The following is a 23,202-nucleotide window of genomic DNA, read 5'->3' on the forward strand; positions in this document are numbered from 1 at the left end:
GTTTAGAGAATTAGGGTTATGAGTTAGGATCTGATAATAATGAAACGAGGAAGGATCAAATAAAAGAAATAAGAAAATAATAATAGAATTACACAAATACCCCTTACTTAATGGATGAAAGTTAACGGGGTTAAAAAAAGTACTAACAATGCAAGAATTTGGAAACTGAGGTAGTTATTTGCATAAAATAAAGAATAGGTACTAAAGTTGCGTAGTAGTCCAAACACATGTACTAAAATGGCACTTAACTCTTTTCTTTAAAAAAAATGCTAAGAATTTGTCCTTGACTCCTTGGCAAGAGTCGAACCCTCATTTGATGGGGTTGAAAGCCATCATACTTTCCACTTCAAGAAAAACCAATATAAGGCGTGTTCATTTCACAGAATTCGTAGGAATTCAAAGGAATTGGAATTAAAATCCCATGACATTGCGTGTTCGTTTAGTTGGAATTGGAATCTTAGTTCTATTTTGGTGTGTTTGGTTCAAAGAATTGGAATTGAATTTAATTCCTTCAAATTCCCTCAAATACAGGGATTTCAAATCCTTCCAAACAAAATGTGGAGGAATTCAATGAAATCTTATCTCGAGTTTTTTTTTTTAACGAAGACAATGAATAAAACATTTTAGTTTTTTTTACTTTTTTTGTTTTTAATTTATATTTTGAGTTATGAATTTTTTATTATTATTTTTGAATATTTGTTTTGAGAGGTTTTTGATCTTAATAGAAAAACCAAAAAAAATAATGAAAAAATCATAACGCAAAATATAAATAAAAAACAAAAAATCTAAAAAAACTAAAATGTTTTCATCGTTATCATTGTTAAAAAAAAAAAAAAAAAACCTTCTTGATTTCTAGTCACTTGTCAAACGAACACATTAAGAATGTATTTGGATTTCAATTCCCCCCAATTCCAATTCCTATTGGATTATTTAGATTCCAAATCCAATTCCTTCAAATTCCAAATCCTATGCAAATTTCAATTTCAATTCAATTCCATTATGTGAAACGAACGCGCCCCTCAATATATGGCAGATGGCATCCACTGTTTTGTCAGCCGCACAAATTTATCAGTAACAACCAAAAACTATTCATGAACGTTTACAAATTATATAGTATATAATATAATGCTTTAAAATCAATATTATTATCAAATAGCACATGGAGTGGGAAAAACGGGAGCAGGATGGAACACAATCCCACATGTTTCTCCCGAATGGCTTTGCACCAAAATCCGTGGAGTACTCGCCAGTTTGTGTGAAAAAATGAAGAAAAACAAGAGGAAAGTTGGGTAAGTCGGGGAAATTGGATTCGAGAGAACCCCCCCCCCCCCCCCCCTCTTCCTTATTAAGAGAATGAAGAAAAATGGGATTCGAGACCACTCTATATAACCTAATCGTTTTTTATAACTAACGATGAATAAATAGTTTTTCAAAAATACGGATTAAAAGTATCCATAAATTGATGTAGTTTTGATCTCATGATAGGCATAGCATTATTTTTGATATTTTGTTAGTAAAAAACTTTATATTAGTTAAAAATCTGTAACTAAACATTTTGATTTAAAAGTGAAACCATGAAAATTAACTAAACAATGTGTATATATTATATGCATGCCATAACAAAATAGAGGAAACAGACAGCACCAGAGTTGTTAGTTTCAACCATCCATAAACAATGACCAAATGAACTTATGAAGTGGTCCACGTAACAATCACATCACCCGAATTTGTTCTAGCCCGTTATTCAATATAATCCATGGTTGCATTCTTCCCGCCAACAATGACCAAACTATAAGATATTAATTACTAGATGCTTGATTATCATTCGATCGATCCATCTTGTATAGATGTACAATTTGACCTATACTAGGAAACATAATCGTGTTACAATACTAACTTATTTACAGGATAATCATTAAATATAATATATCCTGTTATAAAAAATAAACTTTCCTCTCACCCGATATTAGCTTCTTTACTTCGGTTCTTTTTTATATTATGGGCTTTCTTCATCTTAACTTCTCTCAAGCCTGCTTTCATCAGGCTAACACAAATTACAAAGCCAGCTAACCAAACCAAATCCTCCAAAAGTAAATATGCTGGCCAGTGACCACATCATCAACAACCCTCAACCCGAACCGTGACGGCTCGCCCATGTGTCGGAAAGCAAGAGAGCTAGTTTGTTCCAACTTCCAAGTAGTAAGACAAGGCTTCAATTACCAACTTTGACCCGAAACAAATGAAACGCTTAAAAGCGCCGTTATATAGGGTAATATTGGTTCATCAATAGTGTTCGGCCAGAATCACTTTTTGACTGTGTACCTTTTCATTCTACTATTATTAGTGAGCAATAATGGAATAATTCTATCATAGAGAAAAGGGACATAATTCACATGGATATAGTAAGTCTCGCTTGGGCTGCTTTAATGGTAGTCTTTACATTTTCCCTTTCACTCGTAGTATGGGGAAGAAGTGGACTTTAGAAGCACTCCTAATTACTAGATATATAAGATGTCCACAAGGCGAATGGCTACAAGTGAGGATGGGTCGGTTTGGTTGACCGGAGGAGTGGAGATACTGTGGTTTATGGACCCAGTGGAGCCTTGTGGGGTGAGTCAGACGGGTCTGGTTCTTGTTTTGTAATGGGTTGGGTTCCTTCTGGGCTAAGAGAGTAATTACACTTAACGCGTTATTTGGGATGAATCGATGAACCTGATGACAGTAATTATATATACATAGCCCCTACATATTTATAGGATGACACTATGGCCAATATACTTGATAATAACACAAAATATATATTATAACTTGGGTTTAGGTTTATTTCCAATAGTAAGTCTAATAAGGCTGACTATTTTAACCCGTTGTATTACTTAAGTAATAATAGAAGGAAACTGTTTGATATATTACACATTAGTTATGCAAATCATTCTTGTATACTAGAATGAAACACCAACTAATTAATCCCACAATAATAAATTAATAATCATAAAGGTGGCTGTCAACCTTCAAACTACATCTATAGGTATGAACATGCCATGGAAACTTATAGAAAGAAACCAAACCAAGAAAACTAAATTTTCAATCCCTAAACCAAAATGAAAATACACAGGATCAACCACTTTTGTTCACAATGGTCAGATATCTATGCAATAGTCTGTTTGTGGTAAGATTACAGGAACTTGCACATAACCCACCAAGTAGCCTATTCTTTTCTTCCATAATCATATTGCGAACGCGATTCTCATCGAGGCTTGTCACTTGTAAAAACTGAACAAGAGCTGAAAAAATCTCGTGCCTGGTTACATGCCGCTTTGGCTGAAAACAAAAAGACATTTTTATACACTTTATTAACGAATAATAACTTATATAACATATCACTTCTGTTAACAGAATATACGTTATCACTTTATATCTTAATTACTTAAATAATAAGAATTATCAAACACTAAAAATTATTAAAATCTTATTACAATTTCATACACTATATACCACTGGTTATCTGATTATGAATATATTACCTCTGCTTCGACTATAAAACGAGCCCACATCTTATCGCGCATTTCCATCACTCCTTTCAAGATGATCACACCAAAGCCTTTGATTATGTCAACCATTTCAAGAAAGAACCCACGATCTTCACATAACATCTGAACAAGATTTACACATAAAGGGTTAATATTCATGCATATCAAAGTTTATACATATAATGTTCAATGTCGGTAAAAAACACGACTTTTTGTTTTTTTACCTCTATAAGCATTTGTCCAGGGGTACTAAGATCCTCAACTATTAGCGGGCAGGCCATCATCTGGTTCCCTAATTCATAAGCCCATGTTGCATCATTGCCTTTGTTTTTCTGAAATCATTTTGAAACCATGGGTTTTAATATTAATTATTGTGCGGTAAAGATTCACATATTAAAAAAAGTATACAGGCTGCGATATTTACTTTTTATTTCTGTATAAATAATAAATGTGTTAATTATTGTCAATTATAATCTAAAGCTTTGATAAAGCGATTCGTGAGGTTGTGAACATAAAAAAAATAGATTTTATGCAACTTTCAACCCGTTAACCGGTTTGACTCGTTCCCTATTATATATATATGTGCTCACCTTTGGTTCATCGGCCTGTTTGATTCTCGCAGCATGTTTTGTCACACTTTGCAAGAAAACCATGTGTTTAACTGTTCGGTCCAACAAAGAGTCGATACTCATCTACGAAAATCATAAAGTCAATCATAACATAAAACTTAAAAGATAAACTTATATGACTCAATTAAAATAAAAGGGCATTAAAAACATTTTAACTTTTTTTTTTGAAATTACGCACCTTGTTACCATTGGGAATCAGTTCCCTCAACTCAGCCATACGGTCCAAGATTTGCTGGCGGTCTTTAGGCCGTGGTCGAGTCCCCGATTTGGCCTTTTTCTTGGTGGCCTTTGGTGATTCCACATGATTCTTAGCAGTTGAAGACACGGCATGTGAAGTACCAGAAATACCCTCCAAAAGCTCATCAATCCTAAGTTTTGAGAACAACCCTTTTGCTGAATAAGGGGTAGAAGAGTCTATACCAACTTGCTTGTTTGACTTTTGATGATGAAAGTCAACTGGACTTTCTTTGACAGTAGGTATCAAGTTCCCTCCGTTTTGTTCAAGATTCATGGAAATAGGTTCTTGAATCCATTGTGATATATCAAGATCATCCGGGATCACAAATTCTTGGAGTGGGTCAAACAAATCTTGATCATTGGATCGATTAGGAAACGAGTTCCATGATTCTTGAAAAGAAAGGGTATTTGGCTGTAACCAGTTATCTGACTGATTATGATCAAGCACTATGGACGGTGTTGGACAAGCCGAAGAACACGTGGGTTCCGCTGAACCGTACCCGTCACCTGTAATATAGGGATGTTCAAACATCCCATGATTCACAGAATCTTGAAACATTCTTTTTGTTTGATTTACAAATTCAGCAGTCTCCATAATCTGAATCATCAGTAGCCATACATACATTAAATTTACACATGTTACAATTCCAAAAATTAGTTTTCTGGTAATTTGGAGCCTAAAAGTAAAAGAATTAATTTGTTTTAATTAATAAAGTGAAGCATGATTTAACCTTCTTCGTGGACCCAAATTGTACCACTCCTTGTGGTTCCACAGGGATTGCTGCAATTGTCTACAACGATAGACTAAAATAATTAACTAGTGCAAGGGTACCACCCGAAACACACGTTTTTCATAGGATTAAACAAAAAAAACAGTACCTTTATACCGCAAGAATATTGGCAATGAAATTCAGAATCATTCTGCAAAACAAACAATATGCTTTTAACAAGATTACAATAATCATCAAGGAAAAGAAAACCAGTTCATACCAGAAACACATCTGAGAACGAATTCGAAGAACCTTGTTGTCTGATATGATTTTCTAAGCACATCCATTGGTGATTCTTGGTAAAAGCAACTTGCCCAATAAATCTTGAAGAAAGAACTTAATATTACTAGAACTGAAACTAATTTAATGGGAACTTATTATTATTATTATTATTCTTTATCAAGTTAATGTGCAAATGATGAGCATACCCTCCTCCTATCATATGAACTTGTGGACACAAACTTTCAATCAAACCCCTGATTTCCTCATCAAAGTAAGCTTCTTGCATAGTCAAGAATCTATAACATTCAAATATCATAATTACACCTTTTAAGATGAAACAAAGATTAACTGATTATTAATTATTGTGACTATTTTTTACTTACATTGCATTTTCTTGATCAAAACTCCAGAAAACACCATAACACCATCCATAACAACTGCAAAGATTCTTGAGCAAATTCTTAATAACTGATTCCCTCAGTATTGTTCCCATTTTTCAACAAAACCACTCCCAAAAGCAGCTTTCTTCTTTCTCTGAAGTCTAATTCTGGGCAAAACACACACAAAAAAAAAATGTTTTCTTTTTCTTCCCAGAAAAACCAAATAATAATAATTGCTTTGGGAAAGCAATTTTGATGAGGTTTGGATGAAAAAGAACAAACAAACAACAAAGGTGAAGAAACAAGAAAGCAAATGTGTATATTTTTATGAATGAATGAATGATGCTTAGTGTTATAACTGTCAGAAACAGTAGTACTGCTGCAGTGTGACGAGTCTTTGAGAGTTTGAAGCCAATATTATGTCAATGGAAAAAAGGTAATTGTTTAATTGTACCACAAAAGAAAAGAAAAAGGAAAAGGCTTCCAAATGTGTGTAGAATAAAGCTGTAAAGGTGTATCTAGCAAGCATGGCATGAGACAAAAATTGGAACTTTGAAAGGGGATTGGATTGGATGGACATGCTATTTATTTGTTGGTGTATTGTCATTGGTCATAATAAAATGTTGTATTTTTGGTTTTGGTTATATGTGATTGTATTATAAACGAGTCAAGCTATTCTATATTAGCTTATTAGAACCTGGTATCAAGAGGAGCTTAAGTTGAAACATAGTTAATAAACGAGTTTAAACTGAGCTTAGCATATCATGTTTAGTTAGATTTGTCATCTAACCGAGCTTATTATCAGTGGCGGATCCAGAAAATTTTTTCCGGGGGTGCACTATTTCTAGATGCCCTAAGTTTTTAGAGTTGAATATAAAAAAAATTCGGGATGGTTCGACGGTTCAATTCGGGTGAATCATTTGTATCCATATTTGAAAGATAAAAGTAGCCCTACTGCATCTATTGTTAAAAAAATCGTTCAGTATCTATATTTGAAAGATAAAAGCAGCCCTACTGCATATTGTTACAAAAAATCGTCATCTATTGTTAAAAAAAATCGTTCAGTATCTATATTTGAAACATAAAAGTAGCCCTACTGCATATTGTTACAAAAAATCGTCTGGTAGCTAGAGTCGAACTCAGAACATCCAAGTTAACAACAAACAGTTTTGCCACTACAACACTCTCCTTATACGGTTATTAAGTGCGCTCCTATTTTATAAGAGGGTGCATTCCAGATATTATTTATAGCATTACACTATAGATTTGAAACTCGGGGGTTCCCGTGCACCCCCGACCTTTCATGTAGATCCGCCCATGCTTATTATTATATAATTATAATATTCTTTTTTTATTTATATACTTTATATATAAATAAACAATAAATATTAATGTATAATACTTCGTTGCATATGGAACTAAGATAATAAATAGAAGTATATATTTATATTTGTATTTATATAAAAATAATTAAGTATTTAATAAATAATAAAGAAACTGAACTCAAGTTTTAGAACAGTTTTAAATGATCCAAGTCTACACGTATTAAACTCTACGGGGTGAGTTGAGGTTGGCACAGCTTTGTTTATTACATACCTCCTTTAAATTATGAAAAAGTAAATAGACTTTATGTATCATCACAAATTTTTGGATAGTACACATAGACCGGTTTTGGTAAAGGAAAGTGGATTTAAGATAATAAATTAAATACGTGAAAATAAATAGAGTAAACCCAAATAAAATACATGTGTGATAAAAACATAATTTGTAAATAAAAAGTTAGTAATGTTTGTAGATTTGATTCATGATGGTACGTAAATATAAAGTTGATATCCCAAATAATTGTGGATGCTTCACCTCTTCACGTGTATAAAGGTTAAAAAATGTATGGCGTGCCATGAATATATCTAAAAAATTATTATTTTTATGACACATTTTAAGCATATACATACACATTGTATGTAAGTTAAAATCATATGAGTTCATATATAACATTAAAAAAAAAGAACCAATACAATACACGGTCAAATTGTATGAAAATACATTAAAGGTTCGAAAATCTCTTAAATGTATATATACGAACATTTGAAAAATCAACAGTGAATATCAGCCACTTAAACTTATTTCGGTGATCAATTTCTTATTTATTAAGTCAGTTTCCTTTTTTTTATTATTATCATCTAATCCAACTATACTAATAAAAAAAAATAATAAAGATGATAAGGTAATCTCATATTCATTCTTGGCCTAATCTCTCTTCTCATTCATCCTACCTATCCATGGGTTATGGAGCAATACCATATTGACAAATGAGTTATAATTTCATTTCTAATTCTCTAATCTTTCATCTCATTCATCATAACTATCCATTGGTCATGGGTCAAAATACTTTTGCCAAATGGGTTATAATTTAATTTCTAATTCTCTAATTTTTCATCTTATTTATCCTACCTATCCGTGGGTCATGGGACAAAACAATTTTGAGAAATGAGTTATAATTTCTCTTCTAATTCTTTAATCTCTCATCTCATTATCGTAGTTATCCACGGGTAATTGGTCAAATCTATTTTTGCAAATGTTGTATATAAAAAAAATCGAATTTGTAAATTTGAGATTCTATACTTCTTATTGTTTGTACTATATATTTTATCTTCTTTTTATCTATAATTTTCTTCATTCTTTCATATATTGGATCTTTCTAACTTTATTATTTTATAAATCCCGTGTAATACACGGGTTCAAAAGCTAGTTAATTATTATAATCAAAATTTCATATATAATATATTGTTGCTTTACTTTTAAAAATAATTAATGTGTTGAGTTTTAGAAAAAGTGACAACTTCAGAAGCGGTCACATGTTGTAGCCACCATGACTAGGCCCCCAATCAAGAAGTATTCAAGTCAGAATAATAAGAAAATATGAAGGACAAGTTGTTGGAAAATATGGTCGGTTCGAGTTAAGTCAACGCGGACCGATCTGATTGTGACCCGGTATGAGTTACACTGAGGATAGCGAACCTTATGCTTACTAAATCGTTAACTGGGCCCGACACAATTAATTAACAATGATAGATTGGTGGTCTAGGCTTTTAGTTAGTGATTGGGCTAAAAGCCCAATGGGCTTAAGATTGGGTTTAACCCTAATCTTATATAAACATATTATTGTTTATTAAACAGCCTTAACATTAACTCACAAAACCCTAGCCTCTTTATCACCACCAGCCGCCGCCGGCCGTTTTTCCGGCCACCAGAAAACCGCCGCCACCCTCCCAGCTGCTACACCTCGCCGGAGCACCACCGCAGCTAGTTGCTGCTGTCTGTGCTGCTGTTTCCGGTCACCGTTGTTGTTCACAGCCGTTTTCCGGCGACCCATTTCGGCTGTCCCGACTTCCCGGTAACCGTAGCTGCTGTGTTACTTGGTTGTAGGCTGTTGCTGTACCATCTTAACCACCACCGCTGCTCAGATCCGGCGCCGCCACCTCCGGCCACCGCCTCCCTGACCCGCCGTCACTCCCCAACCACCAGTATCACCACCGTCGTCCATATCCGGTCGTCGGTGCTGATGTCCGCTGTCACTATTAGCTGTTGCTGCTGTTTCGAAGTGCCGCCGCCACCTCCGCCGCGTCGCCGCTGTCCACAGCAGTTGCTATCACCGGAAAGTTGTGTTGTTTGATTGTGTCATCGTCTAGCATAGTTCGTTATCCCCCGGTGTTCTTCCCGGTTTTGATAACCGAGGTATAAAAGTAAACTATCATTTATGGTTTTTGATTTATTAATTGTACTCGTATTAGTTGTAACCGGATCCGAGTTCGGGTTCGGGTTCGTATTGGTTCGTTTTTATCCGCTGCGTTTTTACTCGTTATATTATTAATGTGATTAATAATTATTTAAACAAAAATTATAAAACGGGTTTAATCTTTAAATTGTTTCTCGAACCACCGTTGAAACCCAACAGTGGTATCAGAGCCGCGGTTACAACGTACGAGTCGATACCGGTTCGTTTAAACCGGATCTACATCACAAACTTTAAATCGATTAAAGTTTCTTGATCTAGATTTGTTTTCGGGTAATTTTAGATTTGGTCAAAGTTTTGTTTATTTTATTTGACCAAGTCAAAACGACCCGAATATTATTTATTTTGAATATGTAAATTCGGCCCCGACCTATGTTTGTTTGGTTGTGTTTGGTTGTTGAGCTTGTTATTTGGCCATATGGATGGTTCAAAATTGTAAACGGTTATTATTTTATTTTTCAGTTTTCTTTTGGCCATTTGGACGCTTCAAATTTGTAATAGGGCAAATTATGTTAGTATTATAAATTTGTAATAAAGAAGACACGAAGATAACCGAGGACGAGCTCAAGGATTTCTTGGAATTAGTGGGAGTTCGGACAAGATGACGGGATGCACGAAGAAGTCCATCCTTGTAGTTGTTTTGTGTTGTGAACCCCTTGACCCGATCGGTCTCCTTAATTGGCTCTAGCGAGACTGATCACCTTTTTGGCCATAAGGATTTACATATTATTATTTGCTATTGTGGTTGTTTCGATTGTTTATAATAGGAATATAATATCACCGGCCTAATACCAAATAAATTTAAAATAAACAATTTGAATTAACCGATTATGTTTTGCAAATTAAAAGTGTTTTGATTTCCAAAACTAATAACTTAATAGATTTTTCTATTAACTTAAAATTGGTTAGCCATATCGCGACAAACTTAGTTTATAATATGTTATTTAAAACAAAGTGTCCTAAGAGATGAAAAGGGTTCATCAATTTGTCCCGATAATAAATACAGTAAAATTTGAATTTTACTCTATTTTGTAATTATATAATTAATCCCAATTTAAAACCAATAGTTTATGTCAATCCTACTACAAGTCACACTTGAGTCATACTGCGAAATTTCGAGTGTTTGGAGATACAGCAGCGCACTTGTTTTCTAGCCTATCCCATCAAGGTGAAAGCGTTTCGTTGACACATCCGACCCTTTCACATGTCACTGTACTAGGACGACTATTACTTTACTCTCCTGTTACGTGCTACAGCTGTCTGGAGACTTAAAGTGGGCAAAGATGAGGTTAAACGTATCTATTCAAACAATCGTTGTCTCAATACGCCTCATAACCGAGAGTTGCGCTCTATTCGCAATTGGCAATCGTTGTCAGTCTGCCTAACCACTTATTAATGTTGTGTGCTACAGCTGCCTTTAATAACTGGAAACCAGATTCTTAAATTCCTATTTCATTAATGTTATTAGGTCATTAATAATAGGATTACAACGTCGAAAATACTAATTAAATTTACTTTTGCTTAATTAATCAGATGTCGTCAAACGAATACGCACTCAAGTCTATCCTTGAGAAGGATAAACTGAACAGTACCAACTTCATCGAATGGCACCGCAACTTGAGACTAGTTCTCACCATGGCAAAGCGCCTGTATGTTCTCGATGGACCTGTTCCAACCGAGCCTGAAAACAATACAACCGCTGCTCGAAAAGTTCTTGAGAAGCATAAGGATGACTCGGCTGATGTCTCCTGCATTATGCTAGCCACTATGACTTCTGAGCTTGCTAAAGGCTTAGAAGACTTTGGTGCCTATGAGATGCTTGAGCAACTCAATGGCATGTTCCAGAAGCAAGCCCGTAAGAACGATTCGACATCATGAAACAGCTCATTAGCTGCAAGATGGCAGAAGGGTCTCCCGTCAGTGCGCATGTCCTAAAGATGAAGGGGCACATCGATCAGCTCAAGAAACTTGATTATCCCTTGCCCGATGAGATGGCAGCGGATTTCATTTTCAACTTTCTCCCAAGCTCTTACGACCAGTTCGTGATGAATTTCAACATGAACGGCTGGGTGAAGACAGTGCCGGAGCTTCATAACATGCTCAAGACGGCTGAGATGAACCTTCCTTCTAGGATTAATCAAGTTCTGATGATCCGTCTGCCGGTGTCAAGAAGCCTAATCCCAAGAACCGGGGTTATAAGGGTAAAGGCAAGAAGAATGTTACCATTTCCGCCCCTCGCGCCACCAATGCTAACAAAGGGGTTCCAAAGATACCACCACTGCCCCCCCTGAGGAGCGCCAGTGCTACCGGTGCAACCAAATGGGACACTGGATGCGAAACTGTCCTGAATACCTTGTTGAGATCAAGATGAAGAGAGCCAACGGTGAAGGCTCTTCTCGAGGTATTTTCATATACATTATTGAACTTTTCACTGTCTCTAGCAACACATGGGTATTTGATACCGGATGTGCTTTCCACATCGTTAATGTCTTGCAGGAGCCTGAGAAGTGGAGGAAACTGAATAAAGACAGCATGGAACTCATCGTTGGAGATGGGAAGAGAGTACCAGTTTTGGAAACTGGAGCATTTTATTTTACTTGTCCATCTGGCCTAGTTTTTCAATTGAATAATTGTTTGTATGCTCCTGGTTTGACCAGAAACATCATTTCAGTTTCGTTGTTGTTTGAACAAGGTTTTAAGTACGTTTTTAATGGCATGGCTATTTCTGCTTACTTGAATGATATCTTTTATTTTGAGGCTAAACCTCGAAATGGTATTTATGAGATATATGTTCAAACTAATAATAACATATATAATCTTTCAAAACGTATCAGATCCGGCATCAACGATACATTTCTGGCATTGCCGACTTGGCCACATAAGCATGGCAAGAGTCAAAAGACTCCAATCCGAAGGGATTCTTGAATCCACAGGACCGGACTCTTTTGACGATTGTGAATCTTGCTTAGCTGGCAAACTCGCCAAAGACTCCTTCACTCATAAAAGTGAACGAGCAAGAGATCTGTTAGAACTCATACATATAGATGTATATGGACCTTTCAGAACTATGTCTAGAAACCATGAAAGATACTTCGTTTCCTTCATCGATGATTATAGTTGATCAGATAGAGGTGGAAAATATCTCAGCTCAGAGTTCATTACTCATCTAAAAGAGCGTGGAATTGTTTCACATCTCACTCCACCTGGCACACCACAACATAATGGCGTGAACGAGAGGAGGAATCGAACTTTTCTAAACATGGTTCGATTGATGATGTGTAGAACTAACTTGCCTCACTCCCTTTGGAGTTTCGCCCTTATGGCCGCCTCCCACATTCGTCAAATACTACAACCAAAGCGGTTATTACTTCTTTCATCCTGATGCAAATATGATTTCTATCAAGAGGAAAGACCACGTCCTCGAGAAAGAATTTCTAGATCGAGGAACTGGAGATTACATTGTCGATCTTGAAGAAATTCAAGGACCACAAACAACCGCTGAGGAAGCTGGAGCGTCTGATCAACAAATTGTTGTTGCTGATACATCAGACATGAACACGAGCGTTCGCAGAAGTAGTAGGACTCCCGCACCAAATCCTAGATACCTATGGCATCTGGATGCTCCAAAAGTCTTATTAGTAGCCAAGTCTAGCGACGAACCTACTAACTACAAATCTTCAATCTTGGATTCGGAATCTGAGAAAAGGCGTGAAGCCATGAACGCCGAGATGCAATCTATTCATGACAATCAAGTCTGGAACTTGATTGAGCTACCCCCCGAATGTCGGGCAATAGGGAGCAAGTGGATTTTCAAACAAGCATCTCGCAACTGGAATCTACATTTTGATAAGGAAATCAAAGAGTTTTGTTTTATCAAAAATGAAGATGAGCCTTGTGTTTTACAGAAAGGCTAGTGGGAGCACTATATCATTCCTCATCTTGTATGTGGATGATATACTGATCATTGGAGACAACATTCCTATGCTTAAGGGAGTTAAGCACTGGTTGGAATCTTGTTTTGCAATGAAGGATCTTGGAGAAGCTGCTTGTATTCTAGGAATCAAGATCTACCAAGATAGGTCTGAGCGGCTTCTAGGGCTAAGTCAAAGTACATACATAAGCAAAGTCATGACACGCTTCTCAATGGACAACTCCAAGATAGGAGATGTTCCACTGCTAAAGGAACTGTTTTAGCAAATCGCAATCTCCGGCAACGGACATTGAGACAAAGCACTTGCAAGCAATTCCATATGCTTTTGCGATTGGCTCTGTCATGTATGCTATATTATGTACTAGATCTAACGTCTCGTATGCGTGTTTGGAGGAGTGGAAGATGAGCTCACTGTAAGGTGTTACACTGACGCTGACTTCCAGAATGACCGAGATGTTTCTCGCTCATAATCTGCTTGGATGAAGAAATTCATAGCCAACCTCGATCTGGTTCCAAGTTTAGGAAAAGGATCGACGTAATATGTGATAACAACATGTGCTATTGATCAAGCCAAAGAGCCCAATTATCATCACATGTCCAAGCACGTTTTTAGTTCCACTATGTACGAGAAATACTGGAACGAGGTGACATCATAATAAGCAAAGTAGACACATATCAAAAACTAGCTGACTCGTTCACTAAGCCGATGACTCAGGACAAGCATGATCAGCATAGAGATGCTATCGGGCTTAGATTTGCAAGTGATTTAATTTGATTTAGTATTTGGATGTATGAACGTTTAAATAGTTGTACTTCTCTGTTCACTTTTGATTTAATGGTTAAATGAAAACATTGAATAATACAACTGTGTTCATTTTAATACGTTTAATCCGTGAATATTGTATTCAAAATTATCCGTAGTCGGTCAGACTCGTGGGAACGATTCTGAATTAAGACTATTCTGACTTTGGACTCAAGCAGTTGACTTCCAAACTCACATACCTCATTATGAATGATGTTGGATGCAACTCGCATCAAATCATCTTCATGGATCTTGATCATAAGATGTTTTGATAATAGTATGCTCATTTAGTATCCTTAGACCTGAGATACATATTGGAATTTCGTTTACCGAGGGACATTCTTTGATCATGTTAACCGCTGTTGCGTAACTGCCAGCCATAAAGGCATTGATTGGGAATGTTCTGGAGTTCAGTGGGAGTTGTATGTAGTCAAGATGGGATTCTGTACTCTTACATGAAAATGTAACAGTTAGACATATTGGCGCCCTCATTGATTTAAATTGGTAAAGTGTGAACTGTGTGTTTGATTGGACCACTTTGACTCTATATCGAGAACTACAATAATTAAACACTATATGAGATTGATTTGATCCACGTCTCATCATTCAATTGATGACTTATACAGAAAGGATAGATGACAACGATTACTATAAATTCATTATCTTTCAATAAGGTATTCCATGGAATTTTGGTTATGGATTTAAAAATGTCATAATTAGTTGGGGATAACTATGTGTAGCTAGAATGCCTCTAGCTGTCAGCGTTGTGCTACTTGATCCAAATCCGTCAAAGTGGGAGACTGTTGGAAAATATGGTCGATTCGGGTCAAGTCAACGCGGGCCGACCCGATTGTGACCTGGTATGGGTTACACCGAGGATAACGAACCTTATGCTCACTTAATCGTTAACTGGGCCCGACACAATTAATTAACAATGATAGATTGGTGGTCTAGGCTTTTAGTTAGTTCTTGGGCTAAAAGCCCAATGGGTTTAAGATTGGGTTTAAACCTAATCTTATATAAACATATTATTGTTTATTAACCAACCTTAACATTAACTCACAAAACCCTAGCCTCTTTATCACCACCAGCCGCCGCCGGCCGTTTTTCCGGCTACCTGAAAACCGCCGCCACCCTCCCCCAGCTGCTACACCTCGCCGGAGCACCACCGCAGCCAGTTGTTGCTGTCTGTGCTGCTGTTTCCGGTCACCGTTGTTGTTCACAGCCATTTTCTGGCGACCCATTTCCGGCTGTCCCGGCTTCTCGGTAACCGTAGCAACTGTGTTACTTGGCTATAGGCTGTTGCTCTACCATCTTAACCACCACCGCTGCTCAGATCCGGCGCCACCACCTCCGGCCACCGCCTCCCTGACCCGGCGTCACTCCCCAACCACCGGAATCACCACCGCCGTCCATCTCCGGTCGCCGATGCTGCTGTCTGCTGTCACTGTTAGCTGTTGCTGCTGTTTCGAAGTGCCGCCGCCACCTCCGAAGCGCTACCGCTGTCCACATCAATTGCTATCACCGGAAAGTTGTGTGGTTTGATTGTGTCATCGTCTAGCATAGTTCGTTATCCCCCGGTGTTCTTCCCGGTTTTGATACCGAGGTTGTTAGTGCACGGTTTTGCGTCTTGAGTCTATGTAATTGTCGTTAACGTATTTGTCGTTTGTTTAACGTAATAAACAATTATTATGTATTATAGTTCGTTAAGGTATTAGGCTAGTTCGCTAAGGATGTTTAGCGAACTAGACTTTAAGTTAAGTCTCCCCTGATTCGTTAGGGGATGTTAACGAATCAGGGGGTGTTTCGTCTAATTTATGTATGTAACGAAGTAGTGTCTGGTTCGCTAAGGATGTTTAGCGAACCAGATCTATCTTCTATATATAGTGAACACTGTTCACATTTAATTTAAGTTTTGAGTGATTAATTAACGAAACTCTGTCCAAATCCTCTCTCGATCTTCATCCTTAATATTATACAACTACTGATACTGATAATATATAAATAAATACAACACTTAATCATACGTAATTATGAGTTAGATCTATAGTTAAAGTATTAATCGATTACGCACAGATCTGAGATATGTTATTGTTATTGTTACTGGATTGATACACCTAGCGGGATCCAACAAGTGGTATCAGAGCCAGGTTTTGTGGATACAACAACATTTTCGCGACTACGGTTTGAAGTTTCTTACTACTCCTATTCTGATTGATAATTCTGCTGCAACTTCTATCACAAAGAATCCTGTACAACATTCGAAAACAAAACATATCGAAATTCGTTATCACTTTATACGGGATTACTTTGAGAAGAAGTTGATTGACCTTGAGAAAGTACATACTGACTTTCAGAAAGCCGATCTGATTACCAAAGCTTTTGACAAAACACGCTTTAAACTTTTGCTTGGTTTAAACGGATTGAAGACCCTCGCTGATACCCTTAAACAAGGATGACTATCTTTATTTTCTGTTAATTTTTTTTTCTTTTAAAATTTATTTTGGTTTTGGGGGTGAAAATATAGAAAATAAAAAAAAATTGTGTTCTTTGTCTGTATAGATAAAATCCAAAAACATTAAAAAATTCAGAAAAATCAAAAATATTGTGATTTCTTTTCTTTAATGTTTTTCCTTTAAAATATTTTGAAAAACCAAAAACATTTTAAAATTTGAAAATCCAAAAAGAATGTATTTTTAAGCTTGTACAAAAAAATCCGAAAATCCAAAAAGACTGTGAAGTTTATTTTGTTTATAAGAAAATTGAAAAGGACAAAAATATTGTGTTTTTGAAGTATGTATAGAGAAAACCCAAAAAGATTTTTGCATACGTGTGCTGAAAATTTTGTCAATTATCTACATTTGACGGACATGTACGTCTATATGTTAGGTCCTGACATTTACTTGTAAATGATCAGGTTAGCCATTTACCTGATAATGGAAAATAGTTGGGGCGTTCGTTATGCGGTTTTAGATTATTTTCTCACTAAAAATTATGTCGGTTATTTAAGTTTGTGAAGCATGCTTGCATGTCTTGGTCCTATGATTCACTTGTTGAATTGATAGAACAGCCATTTATTTATAGACCTAAGTTAACTGGGGCGATTAAATTTATCTTTATTTTATTTTGATGCTCCTCAAAATTATTGAGTTTTTGAAGCAAAAAGAGAAAATGATAGTACAATGATTGTCTTGACCCCAAGTCCAGCAAGAAGTAAGCTTAAAAGACTGTGTGCTTAATTGCATTGGTGCATTGGTAGGTCTTAAAACAACCAAGTAGAGTAAAGTATGTGATATAAACATAGAGAAACGCCAAATTGAAAGGGGTGTTAGTCTCTAGGAAAAGTCTTGGTAAGGATGGCAGAATGTAATAACCTGTCATACTCAAGCCTTATACTTGTTTGGTCAACCAAAAATAAAATTAAGCAAATAACAAGCTTTGAGTTTCTGAACACTGTGAGTCTTTATGCGGCTTAATCATCTGGGTATTCATATGCATGAATATTTCATTCGCTTTTAGAGTAAACCCAAAGTCATTAAACTTGATCGCTGTTGTACCTGGTACAAATCCAAATTACTGACTTGATCAAAATTCGTTGTTAGTCATACATGGTTCCTCCCTTGCGTGCGTCTTGATACCATTAAGAAACGGACCCCAGGGGATCGATGTATGTAAGCCGACAGATGGACTCGTGCATATTCACTCATAGTAAAAGAAAATCAATGCATTGCTCATAAATTTCTTTAAAACTAATTTTGATCAACAATATAGTGGTTTAAGTCAAGTTGGGGTGATATGGCAAAAATCAAATTAAGCTTGAACCGAGATTAGAGGCTGATAGTTTCTGATATTCTGTGCTATAATTGAATCAATTAATCAGATCATAAAAACACTTGAAAGTTTGTTATTAGATTTAAGTGGACAACAATACCAATGACCGACTTAACACCAGTCATAATATCGCTTAAATATAAAACTGTGATGGAAGGGCACTTTGGTCAATATTCTTTGGCTCCAAAAGGGCGACATATTCTTCACATATTTACAACTTCATCCATAGAGGATTGGCAGGTATTTATTCTTTTATTATCTAATTCACATTGCAGCACAATGTCTTAAATACCCTTTGGTAACAACAAAGTGTGACACACGTATATTTTATGTTTCACATTTTCACTCGGCATATTGTTTATATTATATACTGTTTTGGGGGAAAAAAAATAGGGGCTTTCCACAAAAGATTATGAGATAAAGAAGCTAAATATGTTCCTGAGATACCATGGTAGTAAGGCCATGAAGGTCTTCACTTGGTCACCACCTCCTTTACTGCAGGTGAGAAAGGGCTTTGCTTTCCGCTGGCCTTATTAGTAGTCAAACTGATGATCTACCCGTCTCCGAGGGGTAGACCAGCCGGCAACTCCTAGGCAAAAGATATGCGAACTCCTCCTTAAGCAAGCGCTATGCTTCATCCTCAAAGTCAACGGTTCTAGCCTCCTGTACCGTCATAATGGAGTTATAAAAAGCCTCTTCTGCCTTTTGGCCGTTTTACTCATTTCTTTGATTACCTGGGCATTAGACTGCCCGCTCCACCACGTGCATAAACTAATGATCTCATGATAGGCCAAAGCGTGACTGGCCAAACTCTGTGACAGGGATATAAAAAAGGGTGTAATCCCGATTTCTCTAAAGCGCTACAGAACTCAGTGAGTGAAATACTACGGCGATCCAAAATAATGGAATAAAAGACCTAGGAACGAGCAAGGAATCTTTTTAGCCCCAACGACAAATGAACCTAGGTAGGGGCATTTTCGGGGAGTAGCCCGCTTCCCATTACTCAATAGGGCAATTCCTCGCACATCATTAAGGGAGCCATTGAAAGGTGACTAAAACACCAGAAATGGGGACTACCCGAGCTAATGATAGAGGCAAGAACACTTTTCGGGCAAGTCCCATTAATTGATCATAACGATATCGTGGAAATGCTGCACGGACCCATATATATAGGAACACGCTATGGCTACTTTAGGACAATTCCCGCCTTAGGGACCCCTACCGTGACAACAACTACTACGCATCCCACATCAGATAATTCCATCGACGAAACAACCCTTTATCCAATCCAGCCGATTCTGAATCGACCAATTCCGGGATCTTTTGCAGCGAAGGCCTGTCATCGAATTCTTCAAACCTGGGGCATGTCGATCCTGAATGAAACTAAAGATCATTGATCCTACTATCAAGAAATCCTACTGCAAGGCTTTGCTCTGCCCTTCCACTAGAATCCACTCCGGATCGGAGGAGCAACTAGTGCAACTTTTTGAGCAGCCGAGAGATTGAAGAACGAACATTTGCTTGAATTCCTTGCCTCACCCTGAGATGAGAGGGAAGGTCGATTTGACTCGAATCCTGGACCTGATCTTTAATCCTACACCGATTAATGATGCGATGGGAGAAGTTTTTCTTTTGTTATTTTTCATCAATGCTGGCCCAGTCATCCATGCCCAATCCCAATGGACAAACCTTAGCCCCTAGCTCTATAATCCACCCTACCCAGTCCCTGAAAGCCCTCCCGGGGGCCTAGCCCTTCGAGTCTTAAGCTGCGTGTGCCTGCTTTAGTAAGAGTAAGGAAAAAGCTTGAAAAGTGTACTTGCTTTAACAACGGAAAGAGGTTCCTTCAGCGGTTCAGCTTTAGGTCTCGGTTCAGGTGCTTTTCATGATTGTGGTGTTTGATTGGGCACGGGCGTTCCTGTCCTTATTTAGAGGTCAAGTTGCCACCTGTCTTTCGAAGGGGGATTTCCCAGCCTATCTCGGTATATGTTACCGAAAGAAGGAAGAAGAATCTAATGATTTCCCTAATTCTGTGAGAAAGAAAAACCAGTTTGTTAGAGCCGGGGCAGAGAAGCAATCAACAGAATGGGTCCCTGTTGTTCACAAGTGAAGCTTATGGTGACCATCTATTTGAGTCGATCATTTCGTAGATCTAATTCAAGTTTTTTTATGCAGTGGAAAGGCCTTCAAATCTAAAGTTTTACGCTTAAAGGAAGAAATGTTCTTGGTGGATGCAGGACTTGGGACCGCCAGAATGATTATGCAGGATGAGCCTAAAGGAGTCTCTGTGTTAGAGGAGTTAGATGTCCCTCATGTTGAACAGTCTGACATCAAGTTGTTAGGACCTGAGTCGCTATGCGAACACTTAACACAAGACTGAAATCAAGCTAGAGTGGTTTATGAATCAGTCATCAAGGATCTTAGCCAAACGGTGACCGGCTATGTAAGCACTTTGGGCGTAGGTTTCTCGATCAGACTTGACGAATTGTCATAAAGACATCACTCTGCTTTATATATATATATATATATATATAATTTGATTCTAAAATAAGATGCAATGAATTAGAAGCATTCGCAGTTTTCAGTTTGTTTGTCATCATCTTTTCTTCTCATCGCTAGCCTGTTTCCAAGAGGGGGTGCCTAGTAGAGGCGTGGTTATCTGAAGTGGATTCTCTCTTTTGTAGTAGATGCCGAACCTGCTGTCCCATTGACTAAGAGGGGGCGGGCGCAGCAGCTACATGGACCCCTTCCTTTCTGTTGTTGCCAGCGCTTTCCCGGGCCGAGCCATAATTCTTGATTAGAAAGGACAGGCAAAGCCCGAAGGCTGCTATCCCAATAGGCCAGCGGGCGGAACGAGGAGAGGGCCCGATAATCATACCACCCCGCATAGCTTAAGAGATTCAATATAGATGAAATCGTGGAAGCGGACCTTTTCTTTCCTTTTTCCACGTAAGAATTCGTCGTCCGATTGAATCTGCTTGTTCCTGGATGCCCCATAGGAATCCATCACTATTCCTTTCCTCCACCGAGAAAGGTTCATTCCGAGTCACAAGAACCATTTTTGAATTATTTTATCTTTTCGTTATGGTAATGCAATGCAAGAGGTCGGAAAGCGGGTTGTTTCTGATGATGAAAAGAGCTTTTTTTCTCTGAATCATTTTGAAACCCCGAGATTTCAAATTCGGTAATGTTAGAAGGTCGTAATTTTTTGGTCAGATCTTTATCCCTTGCTTTTTACGGCCCTGCTACTAATAGAATAAAAAGACTAAAGTTCCGTTGGGTGCTGCCTTAGTTCGCTAGCTTCGTTGTATGGAATGACCGGACTGACTTCAGGGAAGTTTTTGTGGTAAAAGGAAAAGAGTTGGGTTCTCTACCGAAGCCGTTATTGGGCTTTCCTTTTCACCAGGGAAACTCCCACGAGCTTTAGGGTAACCTCTGTCTTCATGTTCACATCTCTTTCTTACTCTTTCATTGGGCCTTTCGCCTCCCTCGAAGTAAAAACTCTCCAGTGAGACCAGATCAGCCAGAAGCCTTGGTGTGATTACCAAAGAACCCGCCCCAGCGGACCCAGTTTCCAAAAGACTGAGTGGTTTGCGCATAACACCTCCTGACGGGGCATCTCCTCCATCCCCGTTGGTCCTTCTGAAACCAAATTCTCTTTTATTTCTTTTATTTTCTTCTTTTTCACTCTGGCGCAACATTGTCCACTAGGGATTAGTAACAAAATAAAGTAACTGGCTGATGAGAGACCTGTTTCACGTCTTAGCTTCGACCTCCCAGTCACAACACAGACATACCTGACTGAGAAACAACCAACAGCCTTGTTCCGAGAGTATAAAGAACCCCCTCTAACAAAACAAAGTAGCAAGAAGGATGACTCTTGAAGGCTTGGTGCTTATACCGAAACAAGGTCCCAGATCAATTTGCTGAAGCCGAAGGCCAATGAGGAAAGGTCCTTGACTTTGCTTGAAGCGGGAAATAAAGTATACTTTGTATACTATGAATAATAGCTCTTCCTAACAAATGGAAGTGTGGAGGAATCGAAAGCTAGAGCTACTAGTCTACAATAGGGCTTTCTATCAATCAATCAATAGTGATATCTCGCTTTCAAATGCGATATTAGCTCTGCTAGCTTTCATATCGACTAAACTGAAATGAATTCAATCGCCTTATAGTTCCCCTTAACTTATTATATGACTCAGCTTCGCCTTTTCCTTCTCTACTCCCACGCTAAAAGGGAAGTCCCGAAGGCGCATCTCTTCCGATACTCTTGTTGAGTAAGATGTTCTTCTTGCCTCTCTAGCCTTTAGCACAGCAGTTGTCTAATCTACTAATCTAAAGCCGCTTTGAATCTCTTAGAGTAATAAGGGCCATTTCTCTTTCTGAAGCAACTATAACGGATGGGCAGCTTCCCTACCCACTGGGTACTTTTTTTTCCCGCTCCAACTTCGGATTCATGGAAAGAATCCCCGGTTCTATGATTTAAGGTTAGGAGTTTCATTCTTAGCAAGATCCCCAGCTATTGAATTTGTTGTCGTCGGCGGGCTACTTCTTCTTCTTTCGAAATGAGAAGAATAGCGTAGTTAAAGTAGGCCAAGTCGGTAGCCTTTTCTGAAACTCTTGGGAGAAGGGTTGTTTATCCTTAAACTTCCGTGCTTGGGGGAGAAGAAGCGAACAAAGGTACGCTCGCGCTGTCTTGTTCTCTGTCGCGAACTGGGATCGCTCGCCAGCTAGGTCAGATTGGAGCAACATTGTATGAGAACATATTACCCATATTCGGGGACAAGGGGCGAAATGACCTCTCGATCTACTTACTGCAGCCCAGGAATGAAAACGTCGTCTAGGCGTTACCTGTTACTCCGATCTCCCCTACGCCTAGGACGTTGTCTGGGCCCACCAAGAGCCATAGTTAGTTGTTGTTTCCTTTTGGTAGTTTTTTCTCATTATGTTACTTAGCCAAACCCGCCACCTCATATGTCAAAGTAAAACGGTTGTTCTTCCTTCCTCGCTCCCTCTTTTTCGACATATGCGGCGGCGGGTTACCAGAGAAGAGGGGACAACTTCTTTCTCCTTTGCGTTGCTC

General features: G+C 37.9%; 1 protein-coding gene across 1 annotated transcript; it reads right to left on the reverse strand.

The window, feature by feature from the left end:
- Nucleotides 1–3,542: 3,542 nt before the first annotated feature.
- On the reverse strand, nt 3,543–5,209 carry LOC143631108 (uncharacterized). The gene is made up of 2 exons (XM_077099958.1): nt 4,335–5,209; nt 3,543–4,219 (listed from the first exon to the last, which is right to left on the reverse strand). The coding sequence occupies exons 1-2, from the start codon at nt 5,016–5,018 to the stop codon at nt 4,055–4,057; spliced, it is 849 nt and encodes a 282-aa protein (XP_076956073.1). The 5' UTR covers nt 5,019–5,209; the 3' UTR covers nt 3,543–4,054.
- Nucleotides 5,210–23,202: the final 17,993 nt, after the last annotated feature.

The sequence above is a fragment of the Bidens hawaiensis genome, unplaced genomic scaffold, assembly GCF_021521415.1.
Source record: "Bidens hawaiensis isolate Kalapana, Puna unplaced genomic scaffold, B.hawaiensis_p1.1 tig00005943_1, whole genome shotgun sequence".
Lineage (NCBI taxonomy): Eukaryota > Viridiplantae > Streptophyta > Magnoliopsida > Asterales > Asteraceae > Bidens > Bidens hawaiensis.

Bases quoted from the DNA above. Each gene is read 5' to 3' on its own strand.
- LOC143631108 (XM_077099958.1), bottom strand. From the start codon at position 5,018: ATGTATGTATGGCTACTGATGATTCAGATTATGGAGACTGCTGAATTT. The intron at 4,220-4,334 runs GTGCGTAATTTC...TGATTTTCGTAG, and splicing joins TGATTCCCAATGGTAACAAG to ATGAGTATCGACTCTTTGTT.